Genomic DNA, 20,121 nt, shown 5'->3' on the forward strand with positions numbered 1-20,121 from the left:
TTACGTAAAGTCTTAAGGCTTTATAGAATGAAACTTGTGCAAGGTTGATGCTCATGCAATATAAAGAATTGTTACAGGGGCTTCCCTGGTGGCACAGTGGTTGAGAGTCTGCCTGCCACTGCAGGGGACACAGGTTTGAGCCCTGGTCCGGGAAGATCCCACATGCTGCGGAGCAACTAAGCCCAGGCGCCACAACTACTGAGCCTGCATTCTAGAGCCCGTGAGCCACAACTACTGAGCCCATGTGCCACAACTACTGAAGCCTGCGTGCCTGGAGCCCAAGCTCTGCAACGGGAGAGGCCACCTCAATGAAAGGCCTGTGTACCGCAGCAAAGAGTGGCTCGTGTTCACCACAACCAGAGAGAGCCCACTCGCTGCAGTGAAGACCCAACACAGTCAAAAATAAAATAAATTAAATAAATTTTTAAAAATTGTTACAGTAATAACATGTAATTTTTCCTTCAATCGACATTTTTATGTCTCCAAAATTTGCTCACTAGAATGCAAAGGTATATTTCCTATTTTATCACTATTGATGATAATTTATGAAGTAAAGCCTTTCTACCTTGAACAAAGTCCCCATAAAGGATTTTTAGAAATTCATTTTCATGGACAATAAATGAATTTTTCAAAAACAATACAGCATTTTAAGTTTCCTAAAATTATAAATTTACCATGGAAAATTTACAACATTAAACCAGTCCGGGGCTTCCCTGGTGGTGCAGTGGTTAAGAATACGCCTGCCAGGGCTTCCCTGGTGGCGCAGTGGTTGAGAGTCCGCCTGTCGATGCAGGGGACGCAGGTTCGTGCCCGGGTCCGGGAAGATCCCACATGCCGCAGAGCGGCTAGGCCCGTGAGCCATGGCCGCTGAACCTGGGCGTCCGGAGCCTGTGCTCCGCAACGGGAGAGGCCACAACAGTGAGAGGCCCACGTACAGCAAAAAAAAAAAAAAAAAAAAAAAATACGCCTGCCAATGCAGGAGACACGGGTTCGAGCTCTGGTCCGGGAAGATCCCACATGCCACGGAGCAACTAAGCCCGCCTGCCGCAACTACTGAAGCCTGCGTGCCTACAGCCCGTGCTCCGCAACAAGAGAAGTCACCGCAATGAGAAGCCCACACACCGCAACGAAGAGTAGCCTCCGCTCAACATAACTAGAGAAAGCCCCCGCAGAAACGAAGACCCAATGCAGCCAAAAATAAATAAATAAAATAAAATAAATTAAATTAAAAAAAAATAGGACACCTGTCCGTACCCTCTTTCAATTTCTCTCTTGTTCAGGTTATGAGCATAAGCCCTGAGATGCTATTAAAAGCAGTGACTCACCTTGTTTACCTGAACTTTGAATACAGAGTATTCATGACAAAATTGCCATCCCAGATAAGAGTGGGCCTCTAGACCAGTGATTCTCAACCAGGGGTGATTTTGCCCCACAAGACATTTGGCTTTGTCTAAGGACAGTTTTAGCTGTCACAATTGGGTGGGTTTTACTGGCATCTAGTGAGTAAACGCCAAGGATGCTGCTAAAGCACAGGAGAGCCCCTCACAACAAAGTATTATCTGGCCCCAAATGTTGATACGTTGCTGTTGAGAAACATTGCTCTATCTAGATAGTAGGTCATAAGTAACCCTAAAGGAAATCATCCATCTGCTATTAGAGAAAATCAGAATGGACCCTCTGTATGGTGTGTGCTTTTGACTCTTTAACATAATCTTCAGGAAAAAAAAAAAACCCCTACAAAGCTTTTGCTATAATTTGCTATAAAATGTTGTACACAATTTCCATGTGCTTTTAACTAATTGTAAATACAGCACCTGTCTCAAGATAGGATATCTATCTTTTAAGTGTGTATATGAACATGTATACATATACATATAGGCCTATATAGGCCTGGAAATTTTTCTAAAAGAAAAATTTCAATACTGGTTATCTCTGAAGAGTGGGATTTGAAGGGTCAGTAGAGGTGAGAAGAACTTTTACTTTTCATCTTATATCTACTATCTACACTGTTGAACTTTTTTACCATAGGACTATATTACTTTTATAATTTTAAAAGGAAGATGTCACACACATAGACATACAGTATATGCATATTCTTAAGACAAAAGATTAAAGATCATAAACCTCACCAAAATCCTTTCTTTAGGAATTTTATTTTCCTTTTACCTTACTTAAAAAAAAAAAAGACTACAAATCTAAAGTTAACATTTAAAAAGAGATTTTTAAAGAATTTTCAACCTGACTTCTATTCTGAAAAATGGGTACATTTCAAAATAATCCAATGCAAGTTCTGACTCTTCTATTCAAGGCCCTGGACAGCTAAGGAACATGCTCAGCATGCCTGAAGAAATACAAAACAGGTATTCATCCCAATGTTTAAAACAACAAGAACCAAATATCCCAAATGGTGACATTCCCTAAGCTAGCACAATTCTAATATAAAAAATTTACAAAAAGATCCAAGCCCCTTCTTCAAACTAAAAGGTGTTTTGACTTAGCCAGCAAGGAAAGTACCTTGTTTTTTCTCAGCTGTAGGCTCTGATAATGAATAGAAAAGAGGTCCTTAAAGTATCTACATTTCTGTATACCAAATGTACAGAATTTCAACTAACTCTAGAGCAAATGCACTGGGCCTCCACATTTCTTACTCATTTCTCACCTAGTCCTGCCCCATTCAGGGAACAAGACAAACTTCACTCTCAAACTACAAACCAACCCATCTCTCTGAATGTCTACATTCTAAATATTTGGTTCTAAAACATCTAGGTATGATGAAAATAAAGATGCTATTATTATTCATCAAATGCCAGTTGGGTGAGTGTTTTTTGAAGAATATCATGTATGGTCTTTTCACACTGGAAATTCAAAGTTAATAATATGGGAGAAGACACTCATCTTGTCAGAGAGAAAAGAAAATCCAAGAAATTTGCTTGGGAAAAAAAGGTCATTTCACTCACAAAGGTACAGACTATATCCTACCACACATAATATACAACAGACACTAGATATTCCAGGAATTTCTTCTCCATGTCATATGGATGCGCGAACAAGCCTCACATAAATGGTTATTTCAAAAGCTCATTTACCCAGATATAACACATGAGCCCATAGAGTTAGATTCATAACTTCGGAAGCTCACTAGCACTCTACCTCTGAAGAAATTTAAGAATACTACTGAAGTAAAAACAAATGTGTGATGTTTCATCTCATCAATGACAATTATGCAAAAATGGTCCAGAAAATCAAGGACATCATCCTTCTATCACATCCAGACCAAAGCAAACCTTTTCAGTCTCTCTTAGAAGTTTCAAAGAAAAATAGACTCTAATCTTTTAGAGCCTAAAGATATTCCCACTTTATTTCTTAGGTAAAAGGTAAATGTGTTCTAGGTTCATCTCTCATCAATTTTCATTCAACGTCTAAATGAAAGCGTTCCACAAGCCCAGGAGTGGAAGTGCTCCAGAGAGTCTCTCCCTAACTGCCTACTCAAATAAAATCCTGTCCCACCTTGGCTTAGAAGTTATTTCTCTTATAGTGAAATTCAAAGATACAGATATTCAAGGAACTATCTCCTTTACAACCCACACAGTTTTTTCCAAAGCAAAATATTGGGGTTAGAATACACTAAGGTTTTAAATCTAAAGGAATTCCTGTTCAGACCAAGAATGGCAAGACTGCGCACTAAATGTATTCTACAACCCACAAATGCAGTGTCTCCTTATTCCTCTCAAATACAAAAGCCAGGATAGTTGTACATATATAGAAATCCCTGTACTTTAAGACCAACACTGGAGGTTAAAATGTCATAGGGGGTGAACCAGGCACCTTAGAACCAAAATAGAATACTCTGAGCACTTAGAACAATAGTCATCACAAGACAGTACTATAACCAAGCCAAAGTCAAGGGAAAAAAGTGCAGATATAAAATATCTCCTTTTGCTCTAGAGCCCAAAAGTTGATGCCTACCATTCTAGGTTGCCTAGACCTAAAAAGGCCCAGTATAGGAGTTAAAAGAAACTAAGGACCTGATAACAAATTTTCCTCACTGCAAAAGGTGTCCATACAGGGCCTCATCTTCTCCAAGCCTAAAAATCTCCAGAGTTCAGCTATCCAGCGGTTGCGAAGCTCAAAGATGCACTGGAACTTTCTTTTCCTGTCTAACTTCACACAAAGTTCCAGGCGCAAGACTCACGTGATTTTTCAGCGCAAAAGCAGAGAGCTCCTTAGTACTCACCTGTTTCAAACTATAGAGGGGAATTAAGACCCCTCCTTAAACACACAAGTAAGGCATAAGGCAAATAATGTCCAACCCTGCAACTCTGACGAGAGACACAGTACAGTGGCAATGCTCTTTAGGCAAGCCAGCTCTGTCTCTCTGTCTCTGTCTCACTCTCCCTCTCTCACCCTGACCCTCTGTCTCGCTCTCTCAGTACCAAGGGCAGGGACTCTGGCAAGACCCCGCCCCCCCATCTCCAAAGCGGGGTGGGCGGGAGGTGCCCGAGGAGTCCCGGTTCCCGCGCGAAGCTCAGAGACCAAAGGATTCTCTATTGTGGGTCTATGGATGGTGACGGGAAGCGGTCCGGCTCGAGCCGCGGGCTGAAGAGTAAGCCGAGGGCGCACTAGGCCCGCACCGCTGCCACTGCCGCCATGGAGCCGATCGCTGTCAGAAAACGACTCCGCCTGAGCAGCGGGAGGGTGGCCCCTGCCCTGCGCCGGCCCAGAGTGAATTCGTGCCTCAAGCTGTGTGGGAGGCGGGGGTCCCCGAGCCGTACCTCGGACACCTCGTCCTCGTCGCTACCAGAGGCACCACCTCCACCCCCGGTCCTCAGGACGGCAGCCGCCAACTTGAAATCCAGCGCCGCGGCGTCCCCTCCGCCCGCACCGCTGCCGCCGCCACCGACTCCCGGAGCCGGCCCGGCCTCCCCAAAGAGTCTCACGGTGCGGATTCCCAGTCCGACCCCTCCCGGCGGAGGCGGCTCCGAGGCCCCGGCTGGGGCGGATCGCGGAGCCACTGAGTCCAGATCCTCCTCAAAGGAGGTGCCGCCGCCTCCGCCGTCGGTCAGCATGGTTCTCACGCGAAGCCAGAGACGCTGCCGAGTCACTCGCGGCCGCGGCCACCGCCGCCGCCAATCCCGGGAAACGAGAGGACCAGCAGGAGGAAGAAGCGTCTCCTTCCCCCCCGTCCCAGCAGCGCCACTAACTTCTCACTGCCTAACCTGCTGCCTCCCGCCCCCACACTCGCCACTGGCTGCAGCTCCCCAGCGGCTGCAGCTCATTGGCCAAGGCGAGCCGTCGCTCAGACTCTTCGTCACGCGCCGCTCCCTGGCTCGCAGCCCCCAAGCTGCGTTGACCCGCGCAGGCCTAGGCGGTTGCGAACACCCGCCTACTATTCCCCACGTGCCGACTTCCGGTCTTTTTCTATGTCTATTGGCCAGTCTCGCTGACTATCGCGTCACGACCTTAAAGTGGATTAGTTGGCCTTGTGGTCAGTCATAGTGACCCCTGACAATGGAAAACTTCATTGGCGACAGAAAGTGTCGGTCACTTTGTCACAGGACGTCGCGTGGTACAATTGGCCGGTAAGTGTACCATTCATCCCGCCCCCATCTGAGGTGACGGGAAAGGGTTGGGGAATTTCCACTCTTGATTAAAATGACGGCCGAGGTGACGACCTGCAAGAATTGGTGAGATTTGGAGTGAATTCACCCAGCGCTTAGTGAGGCTCTTACGTCAGTGGTGCAAGAGGCGCGGAGGTAACGCAGTCCCCACCTGTCGCTCTCTGCCAGGCGCGGAGAGTTGCTGCACGCGGATTGGAGGGAAGAAGCTGTCAGTCTCAGGTAGGCTCCACCTTCCTGCCCGTCCCTGGTTGGAGGAGCGGCGCGTCAGTCACCAGAGAGGTCACCGCCTCTGGGACAGGGGACGCTGTGTAACCTCTGCTTCTGGCTCTTTGGGCGGGAGTAGGGGGCTGGGAGAGACGGCGGAGCGGGGTCGTTACGGCTGAGTGCCTCCCGCCTTTCCGAGAGGAGCCTAGCCCCACGAGCTGAGGGAACCAGAGAGCTGCTGAGGATGACCGCCCGGAGGCGATTCGGCCAGCCCGCGTGCCAGGACGTGGCTGGGCGCGGCAGTTCTACAACCTGCGGGCGGGGTCGCCCCTCGGGGCCGCGTTCTCTTGCCTGTGGAAGGCGGCGGGCCTGAGGGCTGGACAGCGCCATGCCTCAGTACCGGGAACTGTCCCACGAAGGAGGGTGGGAAGGCCGTGGACAGCGCGCGGAATCACACCGCGGGGCTGAATGCAGTGGTTAAGAGTGCGTGATCTGGAGCAATTTCGAGTTCTGGTGCCGCCACTTACTTACTGTGTGACCTCCGGGCGTTAGTTGTTTAGTCTCTGTGATTTTCAGTTCGTCCGTCTGTAAAATGGGGCTAATATTAATACCTCCCTCATTGAGTTGTTGTTATGAATAAATTGGTAATAACGTCAGGCGCTTAACAAAGTGCCAAACTTACAGCAAAGACTAACTTTTTTTAGTTACTTTTCCTTCAGGAGTCCTCCACCTGCCCCCTGGCTCCTGCCAGCCACACTAATTGTCTCTGTGATGCAAAACAAGGCTAGCTAAGGGGGTCTTACCCCCTCAGAGGAGATCTCTGTACCTCTGTTAGCTCTATCTCTCTATCGCCTTTGTCAATAAAGAGGGCTTTAAAAGAACTAATGCTCTAACTAATCCTGTGATCAAAGATCGCAAGAAAGGCATTTGGGGAAGTTTGTATGGCAAATGTTCTTTGACCCTGAGAATGTCCATACGAGTTTAGCCAAGAGAGATTGGCTAAAAGCAAAAGCTTTGGCATTGTCTACTCTCTTGCAACTTTAACAAAGGGCCTTGTATATCTTGATTGTGTAATTTTTAATATTTCACCTCTCTTGAACTGGAATCTGAAAATTCTACAAAAAATGATTTTTAAAATGACTTTAAAATCGATTCTGCCAAACATTTATTTAAAGAGCAATTCGAAGATTGTGAACATTTCTTTGGCTTGGTAAATGCCCATTTTGGCATTTCACATGTCAAAAAGAGACAGTTTTCTATGAGCAGAACATTTTAGGTAAATGTTCTTTCTAGATAATACATTGTAGAAAATGTGGGGAAAGTACCTTTTCTAGAAAACTATTTTGATGTAAATGCCACGTACACTGGCTTTAGTTAGAATTTGTGGAACTTAATTAGCTTATATCTTCAGTAGGCATGTGTGACTAGGTCACAACTCAAACTAATAGCGCCAACAAAAGAAACCCAGCACTGCCCAACCCACTTCAGAGCTGGATTATCCAGAATTGGTATGGCTACATCCTTAGGCAAAAACAGGTATTGACTGGTGCAACAAAGGAACTGCTTGTCATTTCTACCACTATCACAAAAACAATTTCTGATGCAGCTGCCTGAACAAACTCCTTAAATTCATTACATGAATCTCAAGGACGGAGAAAGGAAATCTGGATATATACATTTCCCCCAGTATATTTGAGAGAGAAAAATACACTCTCTACTCAGTCCCTAGCAACCAACCCTGAGTATAACTGTGAGTATAATGATCAAGCAGTGATCTTTGTTTCACCAGGACCTTTACCTAAGACACTTGTTTTCAGTAGTTTGACAGTCAGTATTGGAGTTAGGAACTCTCAATCTCCTAGATTTTGGTAACTGCTATATAGATTGTATATTAAATATTGTATATTAGTATATTGTATATTAATACAATATATTAATATTTATTATATTAATGTGTATATTGTATATTAAATTTAATATTTCCATATATACCACATTCATGTGGTTTTACAAATGTGAAAACTAATTGAAAACTAATTGAGAAATCATATCAGGTAATACATTTGATGAATATATAAAGTCATACTCAATGTATTCAGTGTAAAATATCAATAAGTACTAATGTGATTTAGTGGGTAACCTTGGTTTTGATATATATTAAGATGGTATTTACTACTGAAAGAAAAGTAATACACTGATTTTTCAAAGGCTGAATAAGTAGTGGAGCACAAAATCCCTCTTAAAAGTATATTTGTTGGAAATTAACATTAGAATAAAATGTTTTCCCACAGAAAACCAGTGGGAATATTTATTAGGGTCTAATTTAACATGTTTCAAAGCACTCTCTTCCTTTTGATCATCTTTCAGACAGGGAAGGAAAAAGGGAAACTGTATAGTCCAAGGATTTTTTTAACTTTGAGGTAATAAAAGCCTTTATTCCTCATAAGAAATATGAGATTGACAACTAAATTGTAGATACAGGGACTTTAGCTACATGTAGTTCTTTTACATGCAACCTGCATTTTCTCAAGACATTTAATTTCTGCATGTCAGTCCATCTCAGTTCAGCCCATGTATATAAGGAAAGAAGGATAAGTAAACCAACAAATTTGTTGCACTTGGTTGTTATGTCATTTAACCTTTATAATAACCCTATCAAGATTTCACCCAGGGCTTCCCTGGTGGCTCAGTGGTTGAGAGTCCGCCTGCCGTTGGAGGGGACGCAGGTTCGTGCCCCGGTCCGCGAAGATCCCACATGCCGCGGAGCGGCTGGGCCCGTGAGCCATGGCCCCTGAGCCTGCAAGTCCGGAGGCTGTGCTTCGCAACGGGAGAGACCACAACAGTAAGAGGCCCGCATACCAAAAAAAAAAGAAAGAAAAAAAAAAGAATTCACCCATTTTACAGATAAGGAAATTGAAACTCCAAAAAGGTTATATAACTTGCCCAAACATATAAGACCAGTATGTTAAAAGGCTAGGATTTGAATTTATTTCTGCCTGATCCCAAAACCCATGCTCTTCCCACTGTATCACTTTGATTCCATGGTACCCTCAAAGGTAGAGGAATTTCATCAATCAGGTAAACTGATATAATACTTCAACAATTATATCTTTATAAACCTGCTAATTAGGACTCTAGGTAAATTATCCCTGACTGCTACCAAATTTGATCTCTCTCTCTTTTGTAACAGTTGGAAACATTTAATTTAAAACTTATCTCCTGGTTTCTCCAACTATATTGTTAGTTTCTTAGACCATATAATTTCACATTAAAAAATCTGAATAGTTAATATATTAACATGGTTCACATTTCAAAAAGAATTTTAAAAATACGATGAAAGTAGTCCTTTTACTTTGTCCACTAAACACCCAGATCCCCTCATGAGCAAACCATGTTATCAGGTTTCTAAGTCTCCTTCTAGGAATGTTTATACATATATAAGCAATTTCGTACCTGTCTACTTTTTTAACACAAATGGCAGCATACTGTACACACTTCTGTATCTTGCTTTTTTCACCTAGTATATTGTAGAGATATTCCATGTCAGTATGTAAAGAGCTCTGTAATTCTTGTTTACTGCTTCATAGTATTCTGTTAACCAGGCATACTATAATTTATCTATCCAGTACTATAAACTGGATAGGAAACTATTGTTTCCTATAATAAACCTACTCTCTATCCTCCAGGAAGTTCTGGGCACAACTTAGTTCAATTGAAAAATAAAATTGCAACCAGGCTGAAGGCTACCACTTATTTGAGCTATACTTGAATATACCTGCAAGTTGTAGGAAGTGGGCATGTTTTAAAAAACAAGGAGCTATGCCTGCAGCTGGATTACCCCACCACATAGCCTAAGAAAATTATACCAAATTATTCAGAAAATTTACTGAGCCTACCTGAAAATGGGAAAAGTGTATATATATATATATATATATATATAACTTCTAAAACTAACAAGTATATAGATACCTCTTGTAGTAGAATCACTCAGGTTCTCAGCAATGGAGAGAGGAGAGAACAATTAATACCCATATTCATTTTCTTCCTTGGGGTTCTATCAGGATTCCTTAATCCTTGAATTGTTTAACAGAGGACAGCATGTCAAGGAGAATATGCAATAGGGTTGAGAGGAAGTAGTAGGATTTGGTGGGAGGGTCTCTGAGTTGAGAATCAGAAATACCAAATCTACTTCAAGTGACTAGTATACTTCTGGGCGTGATGCTGTGCTCCTTGACCAAGAAAGTTTGTGTGTCCAGTTGACCTTTTGATGTACACTTTAAAGGTACATAACTTAAGAGACATTCCATACCACAAAACATAGTCATCACTTTAAATCAAATATCATACATGTATGGAAAAAGTATGGTAGGTTACATGTAAAACCAAGATGTTAATAGTAATTATCTTTGGGGTAATAGATTTGTACAGAGATTTATAAAATTCTTTTTTGAATATTTATTTTCTAGGCTTTTCTTTTTTACTTTTCCACAGTGAACATATACTTTTTGTGTAATAAAAGTTTTTTCAAATATTTCAAATTAGTTTTGCAATTTTTTCACATGTACATTCAACCAACATTTATTTAATTCCTGTTGTGTGCATGGCACTTTGCCAAGTCTTTAGAGAAAACATAAAAGAAGCAGAAGATAATGTACTTCTTTTCAGTTACACTGATGCATATACTTATTGACTGATGATTAGGTAGATAAAATGCACGTGGGGATAATAGAGAACAGTCTTAAACAACAGAAAGACAAATTCAAGACACTATAATAAACTATTTTGCAGTATTGAGTAGGTAGAAAGTAATAGAGAAATCAAAATAGAGTAAGTTTATTTAGGAAAAAGCTTTTTTTTTACATCTTTATTGGAGTATAATTGCTTTACAATGGTGTGTTAGTTTCTGCTTTATAACAAAGTGAATCAGTTATACATATGTTCCCATATTTCTTCCCTCTTGTGTCTCCCTCCCTCCCACCCTCCCTATCCCACCCCTCCAGGCGGTCACAGAGCACCGAGCTGATCTCCCTGTACTATGCGGCTGCTTCCCACTAGCTATCTACCTTATGTTTGGTAGTGTATATATGTCCATGCCTCTCTCTCGCTTTGTCACAGCTTACCCTTCCCCCTTCCCATATCCTCAAGTCCATTCTCTAGTAGGTCTGTTAGGAAAAAACTTTGATTATTATCATTTTGAACTAGGAACTAACTGAGGGAAATAGAAGAGGTAAAGCCTTCCAAATGGAAAGGAATGGTTAAAAGAATAACTTGGTCAGTGCAGAGAAATCAGAAAGAGGATTAAAGAGAAATTTGGTTAAAGAAATGTTGAATGCTGGACTGAGGGCTTTAAATTTCGGTTCGTAGTTACTGAAAAGCAAAGTTACCAAGATAAAAATTGTCAAAGGGAGATTACAACTTTTTGTTTTGTTTTGTTTGGGCTGCATTGTATGAGTTGGGATATGGAACAAGGAGGTACTGGAGTCTAGGAAACAAGCAGTCTTGCTGTTGTGCTTAGGCCAGGTGTGAGGTAATGAAAGCCTGAGTCAGGGGAGTGGCTATCAAAATGAGAGAATGGAACTGTCAGCAAGCATAAGAATCAGCATGACTTGATGCCTGATGAAATGTGGGGAACAGTAGAGTTAGGAACAAAAGTTACTCTAGAGAAATCAATACAAACTTTCTGAAGGGAAATGTGGTATTATGTATCAAGATCCTTTCTTTAAATTTTTATTTCCTCCTATTAGAATGGCTAAAATCCAGCAAACTGACAGTACCAATTGCTGGTGAGGATGCAAAACAACAGCAGCTCTCATTCATTGCTGATGAGAATGCAAAATGGTACAGCCATTCTGGAAAAGAGTTTGGAAGGTTCTTACTATGCTAAACATGGTCTTACCATACAATGCACAATTGCACTTCTAAATATTTACCCATTGATTTGAAAACTTATATCCACATAAAATCCTGCATGGGGAAGTTTATAGCAGCTTTCTTCATAATCATTGCTTCTGGAAGCAACCATGGTGTCCTTCAATAAATGAATGGGTAAACAAAGTGTGGTACAGCCATACAATGGAATACTATAAAAAGGAATGAGCTGTCAAACCATGCACAGACAAAGATGAATTTTAAATGCATATTGTGAAGTGAAAGAAGCCAGTTTGAAAAGGCCACATATTGTATGATTCTATTTATATGACATTCTGGAAAAGGCAAAACTATGGAGATAGTAAACAGATCAATGTGCCAGGGGTTGAGGAGGGGGAAGAGTTGAATAGGTGAAGCACAGAGGATTTTTTGGGGTGGTAAAGTTCTGTATGATATTGTATTCTGTATGATACTGTAATAGTACATACATGACACTATTCATTCGTCAAACCTATAGAACTTTACAGTACAAAGAGTGAAATTTAACGTATGAAAAAAATTTTTTTAAATCATTTAGTAGTCCAGAGGATCCCAGAATGGAATGCAGACTATGGCAAAAGAATCTAATTGTATCACAAATGTGCAAAACAGGACTTCCCTGGTGGCACATTGGTTAAGAATCTGCCTGCCAATGCAGGGGACACAGGTTCAAGCCCTGGTCCGAGATCCCACATGCCGTGGAGCAACTAAGCCCATGCACCACAACTACTGAGCCTGAGCTCTAGAGCCTGCAAGCCACAACTACTGAGCCCAAGTGCCACAACTACTGAAGCCTGCGCGCCTAGAGCCCATGCTCCACAACAAGAGAAGCTACCACAATGAGAAGCCCACGCACCGCAACGAAGAGTAGCCCCCGCTTGCCGCAACTAGAGAAAGCCCGTGCGCAGCAATGAAGACCCAATGCAGCCAAAAATAAATAAATAAATAAGTTTATTTTTTTAAAAAAATGTGTGAAACAACCTCACTGAAGGAAGTGAAGGAAAAATATACTGACCTACGTAACTTTGGAAATGAGTGGTAGCTCTAAGACTAAAGACAAAAGGAACAGCACATAAGCGCTGTACTATGCTTGATCAAGTTGTTTCCCATGGAGATTATGCATTAACAGTTCTGAAACCACTATGTATGTGTACTGGAACTGAACAATTATGTAAATGGATGACAGATTGTGGGAGCCTACTTTCTCACTGTTAGAGTGGGAGACTACAGATGAGCAAGGGGAATAGGCTAGAATGATCTGTGTGGTGATGGGTTAGAGCTGGAAACATGAGTATGAACTCATATTTAGTTTACTATAGTTACAAGTGAATATATGTAGAAATATGTGTAGGTATGTATATTACACAAGTTAGTATACACATATTTTTTTTTGCTCTGTCAGCTAGAAATGACATTCCAGTAGCAACATGCACACCTTATACTCCTGGTTTTTAATATCGTTCTTCAATAAAAGGAACCATGGCTGCTTAGAGAAATGACTGATTCTAGGACTGGGGCAGTAAATATATTGTACAAGATGAGCCTGGATCATCTTATAGTGCCAGAAAGTAAGAAAGTACTAAACATACACACATACACAGAATAATGAGGGTATCTCAGAGAGATACAGGAGCTAACTGAAAGAGCTCCCAATGGCCAAAGCTGGGACAATTTGAGCAAATAATTAGTATTGGATTATAACCCGAAGTATAAAATAAATATCCACGAGTTCATATGTATATAAGTAAATGATTGAATAAATAAATGAATGGAGAGAATAGATAAGTCTTCCATGCACAAGAATTCCAAATTTATGTAGATACTTTGCCCTCAAGGAGGTGAAGCATAACTCCCTTTTCCTTAAGTGTAGGTTGTGCTTAGTGACATCCTTCCAAAGAGTACAGTATGGAAAAGGGAGGGGGAAGGGTAACTTTATAGTGGAGAAACCTGACAAACACTACCTCAGACAGGTGTCAAGATTAACATCAACAGTGATAAATCATGTTAATAGTATGTATCCTTGATATGTGCAAGCAGTATGAAAACTGTCATAGTCAAGAGGAGCCTAAGGAGACATGATGACTAAATGTAATATGATATCCTGAATGGGATTCTGGAACAGGAAAAGGACATGAGGTAAACATGAAGGAAATCTGAATGAAGTATGGACCTTAGTTAATAATAATGTATCAATTAGCTAAAAATAATGTATCAGTGTTGGCTCATTAATTGTGACAAATGTACCATACTAATGTTAAGATGTTAGTTACAGAGGAAACTGGGGATGGGCTATTTAGGAACTCTGTACTATCTTTGCAACTTTTCTTTAAATCTAAAACTATTCCAAAATTTAAAGTTTTTATTTTAATTAAGTTATTTTATTTTTATTCTTACATTTATTTATTTTATTTTTATTGTTCCAGTTTTATTGAGATATAATTGACATAATTATTGACACTAATTGTATTAGTTTAAGGTATACAACATAATGATTTGATACATGTATATATTGCAAAATGATTAACCACAGTAAATTTAGTTAACATATGTCACCTCAGTTAGTTTTTTTTATTGTGACGAGAACTTTTAAAATCTACTCTTATAAAAGTTCATTTTAAAAAATGTTTATTTCTTGGACTTCTAAGAATTTACCTTTAAGAGTTATTTAGACATGGCACAAAATATCATATAGTAAAAAAAAAAAAAAAAAATCAATACAACCTAAATATCTAACAGGAATTAATTGATGTTAACTCGATTTTGGTATACAATTTGGTTCTATAGTTATTAAAAATGAAGTTCACATTATATTAAATAAAAGATAAAATTATAAAACAGAGCATATATAGTATTCCCAATACGCTAGAATGGATAGAATATTCCCAAACATCAAAATGACATACACCAGACAGAGAGATTATCTGTGGATGGTGGGATAATGGGTGTTTTTATTTATTTTATTTATTTATGTTTTCAATTTTTCTATACATAGTATAGTACTCTGGTGATCAGGAAAATAAATTTAATATAGTTTGTAAGAAAAAATCACTTTATGTATAAAATCAGGGAACTGATCAAATGGGATATTTATTGGCAGTGTTAGAAAAATTAAGCAGGAACAATTATTTTTCAGATAAAGAAGATGATGATGACTTCACCCTATGTGTTTGGTTTCAAACAGCAATGGGGGGAACTTAGCCAATATAGAACATTACATGGTAAGTCCGCAAGAAACCCTCAAGAGAAACATACTGAACAGAAACAGATAAAGAGGGACTTCCCTGGTGGTCCAGTGGTTGGGACTCCATACTCCCAGTGCAGGAGGCCCGAGTTCAATCCCTGGTCGCCGAACTTAGATCCCACATACCGCAACTACGCCTGTGTGCCCCAACTACTGAGCCCGCGTGCTCTAGAGCCCATGCGCTGCAAGGACGAACCAGCACAGCCAAAAATAAATACATAAGTAAATAAAATTTTAAAAAAGGAACAAATGTTTTTACTATAACTGGAAACAAATTTTTAAAAGATGTCAAGTTGTAGCTTTGCTTTCCACAAAAAGAAACATTTTTATGCAGAAAGGTCATGTGGTTAGCAATGAAGGTGAAGTCACTTTCCCCCCAGGTGAATCCTTGGTGAATATATTTTGGGTATTGCCTCCACTGAAAGATGCATACTGAAAATATGAGTACTAGCAGCAATTCTATGAGCTTCCCGCCATCCCTCAGTACTAATTAAAAGGGAAGGTCAAGAATCACACTGAGGAATAAGTACCAGCAAGTATATAAGGGTTCAGCCCAGATGCACTGGTCACAGTTGCATGAGCACTTTGACAAGAAGAGGGTTCGAAGAGCCTGCAATCAGGCTCTCCCTTGGAGAAACACAGAACCCTATCATGTGCATCGCAATGAAGCCCCCACCTATCCCATTCCACACTTGGGAAACCTGAGGCTAACCACTCCAAACATCCTCTTGTGCCCTACGACTTGGGCAGCCACACCCATCTTTTGTAGAAGCTCTTCTTTACTGGTACCACGGCATTCTGCCATAGACTTTAGAAGGTCCCACGGCTGGAATGGAATCTCATGGTTTGGAAACTGATGGGAGAACAGTTAAATAGTAAACCCCACAGCAAGAATCAGCTTATCTTTCAGGTCATGGTGGTCTGGCACGTAGTAAATCACTTTTGAATCAGAAGGGCTCTTAAGGAGTCCTTTAGTCTTTTTAATAAACACTCCCGGGTCTTCCCTGGTGGCGCAGTGGTTAAGAATCCGCCTGCCAATGCAGCGAACACGGGTTCGAGCCGCGGTCCACATGCCGCGGAACAACAAAGCCTGTGCGTCACAGCTACTGAGCCTGCACTCTAGAGCCCGTGAGCAACAACTACTGAGCCTGCGTGCTGCAACTACTGAAGCCCACGTGCCTAGAGCCTGTGCTTCACGACAAGAGAAGACTGCAATGAGAAGCCCGCGCACCGCAATGAAGAGTAGCCCCTGCTCGCCGCAACTAGAGAAAGCCCGCGCGCAGCAACGAAGACCCAGTGCAGCCAAAACTAAATAAATTTATAAAAAACTAAACATCCCTCCTTTTAATAAAGGAGGAACTGGAGGAATGGGCATTAGGGTCAATACCTTGCTGGAAAATCTCTGAGGTTCCTCTATGACCCTGTCTATCTAACCCTCCGATGTTTCCTGTAAGAATCAGAAGTACATCATTGTTTACCAAAGTCAGGAGCGAACAAGCCCAGGATTCCAGCTCGGGGAGGAATTTTGGCTTATACGTGAGAACTGAGTCATTCTGAAGGCTGATCTTGGAGACTCTAGTGGAGTGTTTGAACTCAATTCAGTTTACCACACCCCTTGCTCATCAAGGCAGGCTCATAAATCAGGAGACACAGCATGGCATTTACCTTCAGGTCAGGTAACAGTGCCACCTCCCAGATGTTCTGCCCCAAAGAAGTGGCATGGTGTCTACTATGGCCCCGAAAGTATACCCATAGATAGTCTAGTTGAGACATGAGTCTGGTACAAGTTCACAGAAGCTGTAAGGAAAATTGTGGTCAGGACTCTACCTTGAAACTTCTCACCTAGAGGGCCTTCTTAAATCCTGGCATTGGCACCACTGGTGACAAGGAAGAAAAAAACAGCCAGGGTTGGACTTTTCCAGCAGAGATCTAGTGGATGCAAAAGGTTTGTCAGTTGAAGAAGATTCCTTCACCAATACAAGAATTATGTAGGACAAATGTCTGAGAAATGGGCAAACCTGTCAGTGGCCTCTGGTGTTTAGCTAAAGCCCTAGACTGTCCCAATGCCTCTGCCCATAAGCTGGCAGCTTTTTTATCTGAGACTGAGCTGTAATAGAGAGTCTTAAGAAAGCAGCAATATTGCTCTATCTACTAGAGATTTTAGAGGAATACTAGGATTCCTGGAGAGTGACCAAAGGATTCAGAAATATTAAAAAACCCAAGAGCAATGGTGAGACCACTATTCAGTCCCTGATCATCTCCTGCCCAGCAGTTACACTAAACAAGTCCCATGTTGCTCTCTCATATACCTTTAGCAGGAGTGAAAATTGATACAGTCTTTAGGGAAATCAGTTTGGAGGTGCCTTCAAATTTAAAAAAAAAATTTTCAAAGAATAAATTTATTCTATTTTATTTATTTATTTATTTTTGGCTGCGTTGGGTCTTCGTTGCTTCACACAGGCTTTTTCTCTGGTTGCCGCGAGCAGGGGCTACTCTTCGTTGCGGTGCACGGGCTTCTCATTGTGATGGCTTCTCTTGTTGCAGAGCACGGGTTCTAGGAGCGCAGGCTTCAGTAGTTGTATGGCATGCGGGCTTAGTTGCTCCACAGCATGTGGGATCTTCCCGGACCAGGGCTTGAACCTGTGTCCCCTGCATTGGCAGGCGGATTCTTAACCACTGTGCCACCAGGGAAGCCCAGCCTTCAAATTTTTAAATGTGCATACCCTTTGATTAGCAAATCCACTTCCAATTCTGGGGGAATAGTGCCCAGAGACACTCACACATGAGCTCAAAAATATTTGTACAAGGAAATTCATTGAAACCTTGCTTGTCCATCAATAAGAAAGTGGCTAAGTTGCAGTACAGCTATAAAACGACCTGGTATACACTTGTTAAAAAGAATGAATGAAAACTCCAAGTAAAATGTTCATGGTAAACTGCTGAGCAAAAAAATATATGCAATTATTTCTGCTTTTGAGTAAAAGTATTTTATTCGTACACTTATTGTTTGAATTTGTTTACAATGATCATATAACACTTTTGCAATAATAGATTTCCAAAAGCACCCGCCATTATTACCTTTAAACTAAGAAGTTGGTAGATGATTTTTTTAAATTTTAAAATAGCTCTATTGTTGTAATGTTACTTGTCCAATAAATTAAAATTGGGAGGAAAAAGCAAATTCATTAAAATTTAGAATGTACTTTTTTTTTGCGGTACGCGGGCCTCTCACTGCTGTGGCCTCTCCCGTTGCGGAGCACAGGCTCCGGACTCACAGGCTCAGCAGCCATGGCTCACGGGCCCAGCCGCTCCGTGGCATGTGGGATCTTCCCAGACCAGGGCACGAACCCGCGTCCCCTGCATCAGCAGGCAGACTATCAACCACTGTGCCACCAGCGAAGCCCTAGAATGTACTTTTTAAGGTCAGATATAGAGAATTATATTTAACTCAGAGAAATGTGAACTTAGGGGAGAACTATTTTACATATATTTTAATATACACGCACATACACACACATATATTGCCACAGTTCTCATAGTATGGTTTATAGACTCCTGGAGGCCCCAAGGCCTTTTCAGGGCTGTGGAATCAAAACTGTTTTCATTATAATTCTAAGATACAACTCTTCACTGTGTTGACTTTTTGATAGTATGAAAGCAATGGTGGGTAGAGATTTCCCTGGTGGTCCAGTGCTTAAAACTCCATGCTCCCAATGCAGGGGGACCAGGTTTCATCCCTGGTCAGGGAACTAGATCCCACATGCTGCAACTAAGACCCGGGGCAGCAAAATAAATATTTAAAAAAAAAAAAAAGCAATGGTGGGTAAAAATTGCTGGTGCCTCAGCACGATTCAAGGCAATGGTATCAAACTGTACTAGTAGTTAATGTAGTCTTCTCCACTCAGCACGCAAAGGGGAAAAGAAGCCAAATTTAATACGAATATCCTTAATGGAGCAGGTAAAATTAATTTTATTAAAACTCAACCCTTGGGACTTCCACGGTGGTCCAGTGGTTAACACACCACGTTCTAAATGCAGGGGGCCCAGGTTCAATCTCTGGTCAGAGAACTAGATCCCACGTGCATGCCACAACTAAGAGCCCGCATGCCGCAGCTAAAGGATCCTGCGTGCCACAACTTAAGGATCCTGCATGGCTCAACGAAGATCCTGCACACAGCAACGAAGATCCGTGTGCCACAACTAAGACCCAGTGCAGCCAAATAAATAAATAAATATTAAAAACAGAAAACAAAACTCAACACTTGAGTACATATATTTTAAATATTCTATGTGAGGAAATGGGAAGTATACATAAAGCACTTCTGCTATACATTGCTTGCCTCAAGAACATGATTGTCTCAAGGAAAAAGACTTAGGCAGCAAAGCTGAACTTTCCAGTTGCAAAGCTGAACTAACCACTTTTTCATGGAATACCATTTTTACATGAAAAGTGTGACTGACAGATAAGTTTTGGCAATTCAGACTTGTGTATTTGGCAGACATTTTCTGGAGCCTGCCATCTGAAGGGAAACAGCTGACAGTATTTGTTTCCAGTTATAAAATTCAGGCTTTGGGGCAAAAATGAGGATTTTGCAAAATTGTACCCACTACCATTGGTTTACAGTTTCCCAAAACTTAAAAGACTTTTCTGAAGAGATAGTGATAATACTTTTTAAAATATTTATTTATTTATTTGGCTGCGTCGGGTCTTAGTTACCGCATGTGGGACCTTCGTTGCCGCGTGCAGGATCTTTTAGTTGCAGCATGCGAACTCTTAGTTGCGGCATGCAGGATCTAATTCCCTGACCGGGGATAGAACTCGGGCCCCCTGCATTGGGAGTGTGGAGTCTTAACCACTGGACCACCAGGGAAGTCCTGAGATAGTGATAATATTAACAAATGTGGTTTTCGATATTATATAATTAAATGTGTCAGTATTTGCAAGACCTACATAACTCAGTGGACCAATATTTCCCAAATGACCAATGGCTGATGTTACAAACCCATATATGAGTAAAACAACCATCCAAAGATAGACCAATGAATTTTAATGTAACAGAATATGAAAAGTTTATAGTTATGTTTTCAACCTTTACAAAATTAACAGTCGTTTAATTTTGGTGTGGTATTAAAGGGAGTAACCACAATTAT

At 41.3% G+C, this 20,121-nt stretch overlaps 1 protein-coding gene across 11 annotated transcripts in view; it reads right to left on the bottom strand.

The window, feature by feature from the left end:
• ANKHD1 (ankyrin repeat and KH domain containing 1) overlaps nucleotides 1-5,186 on the bottom strand; it is a 121,897-nt gene extending 116,711 nt beyond the window's left edge. For all 11 annotated transcript variants that reach the window (XM_060008732.1, XM_060008726.1, XM_060008725.1 and 8 more), the window contains exon 1: nucleotides 4,773-5,186. In XM_060008732.1, the coding sequence (XP_059864715.1) occupies nucleotides 4,773-5,066 (294 nt within the window). In that variant the 5' untranslated portion in view covers nucleotides 5,067-5,186. The remainder of the gene's footprint in view (nucleotides 1-4,772) is intronic.
• Nucleotides 5,187-20,121: the final 14,935 nt, after the last annotated feature.

The sequence above is a fragment of the Delphinus delphis genome, chromosome 3, assembly GCF_949987515.2.
Source record: "Delphinus delphis chromosome 3, mDelDel1.2, whole genome shotgun sequence".
Classification (NCBI taxonomy): Eukaryota; Metazoa; Chordata; class Mammalia; order Artiodactyla; family Delphinidae; genus Delphinus; species Delphinus delphis.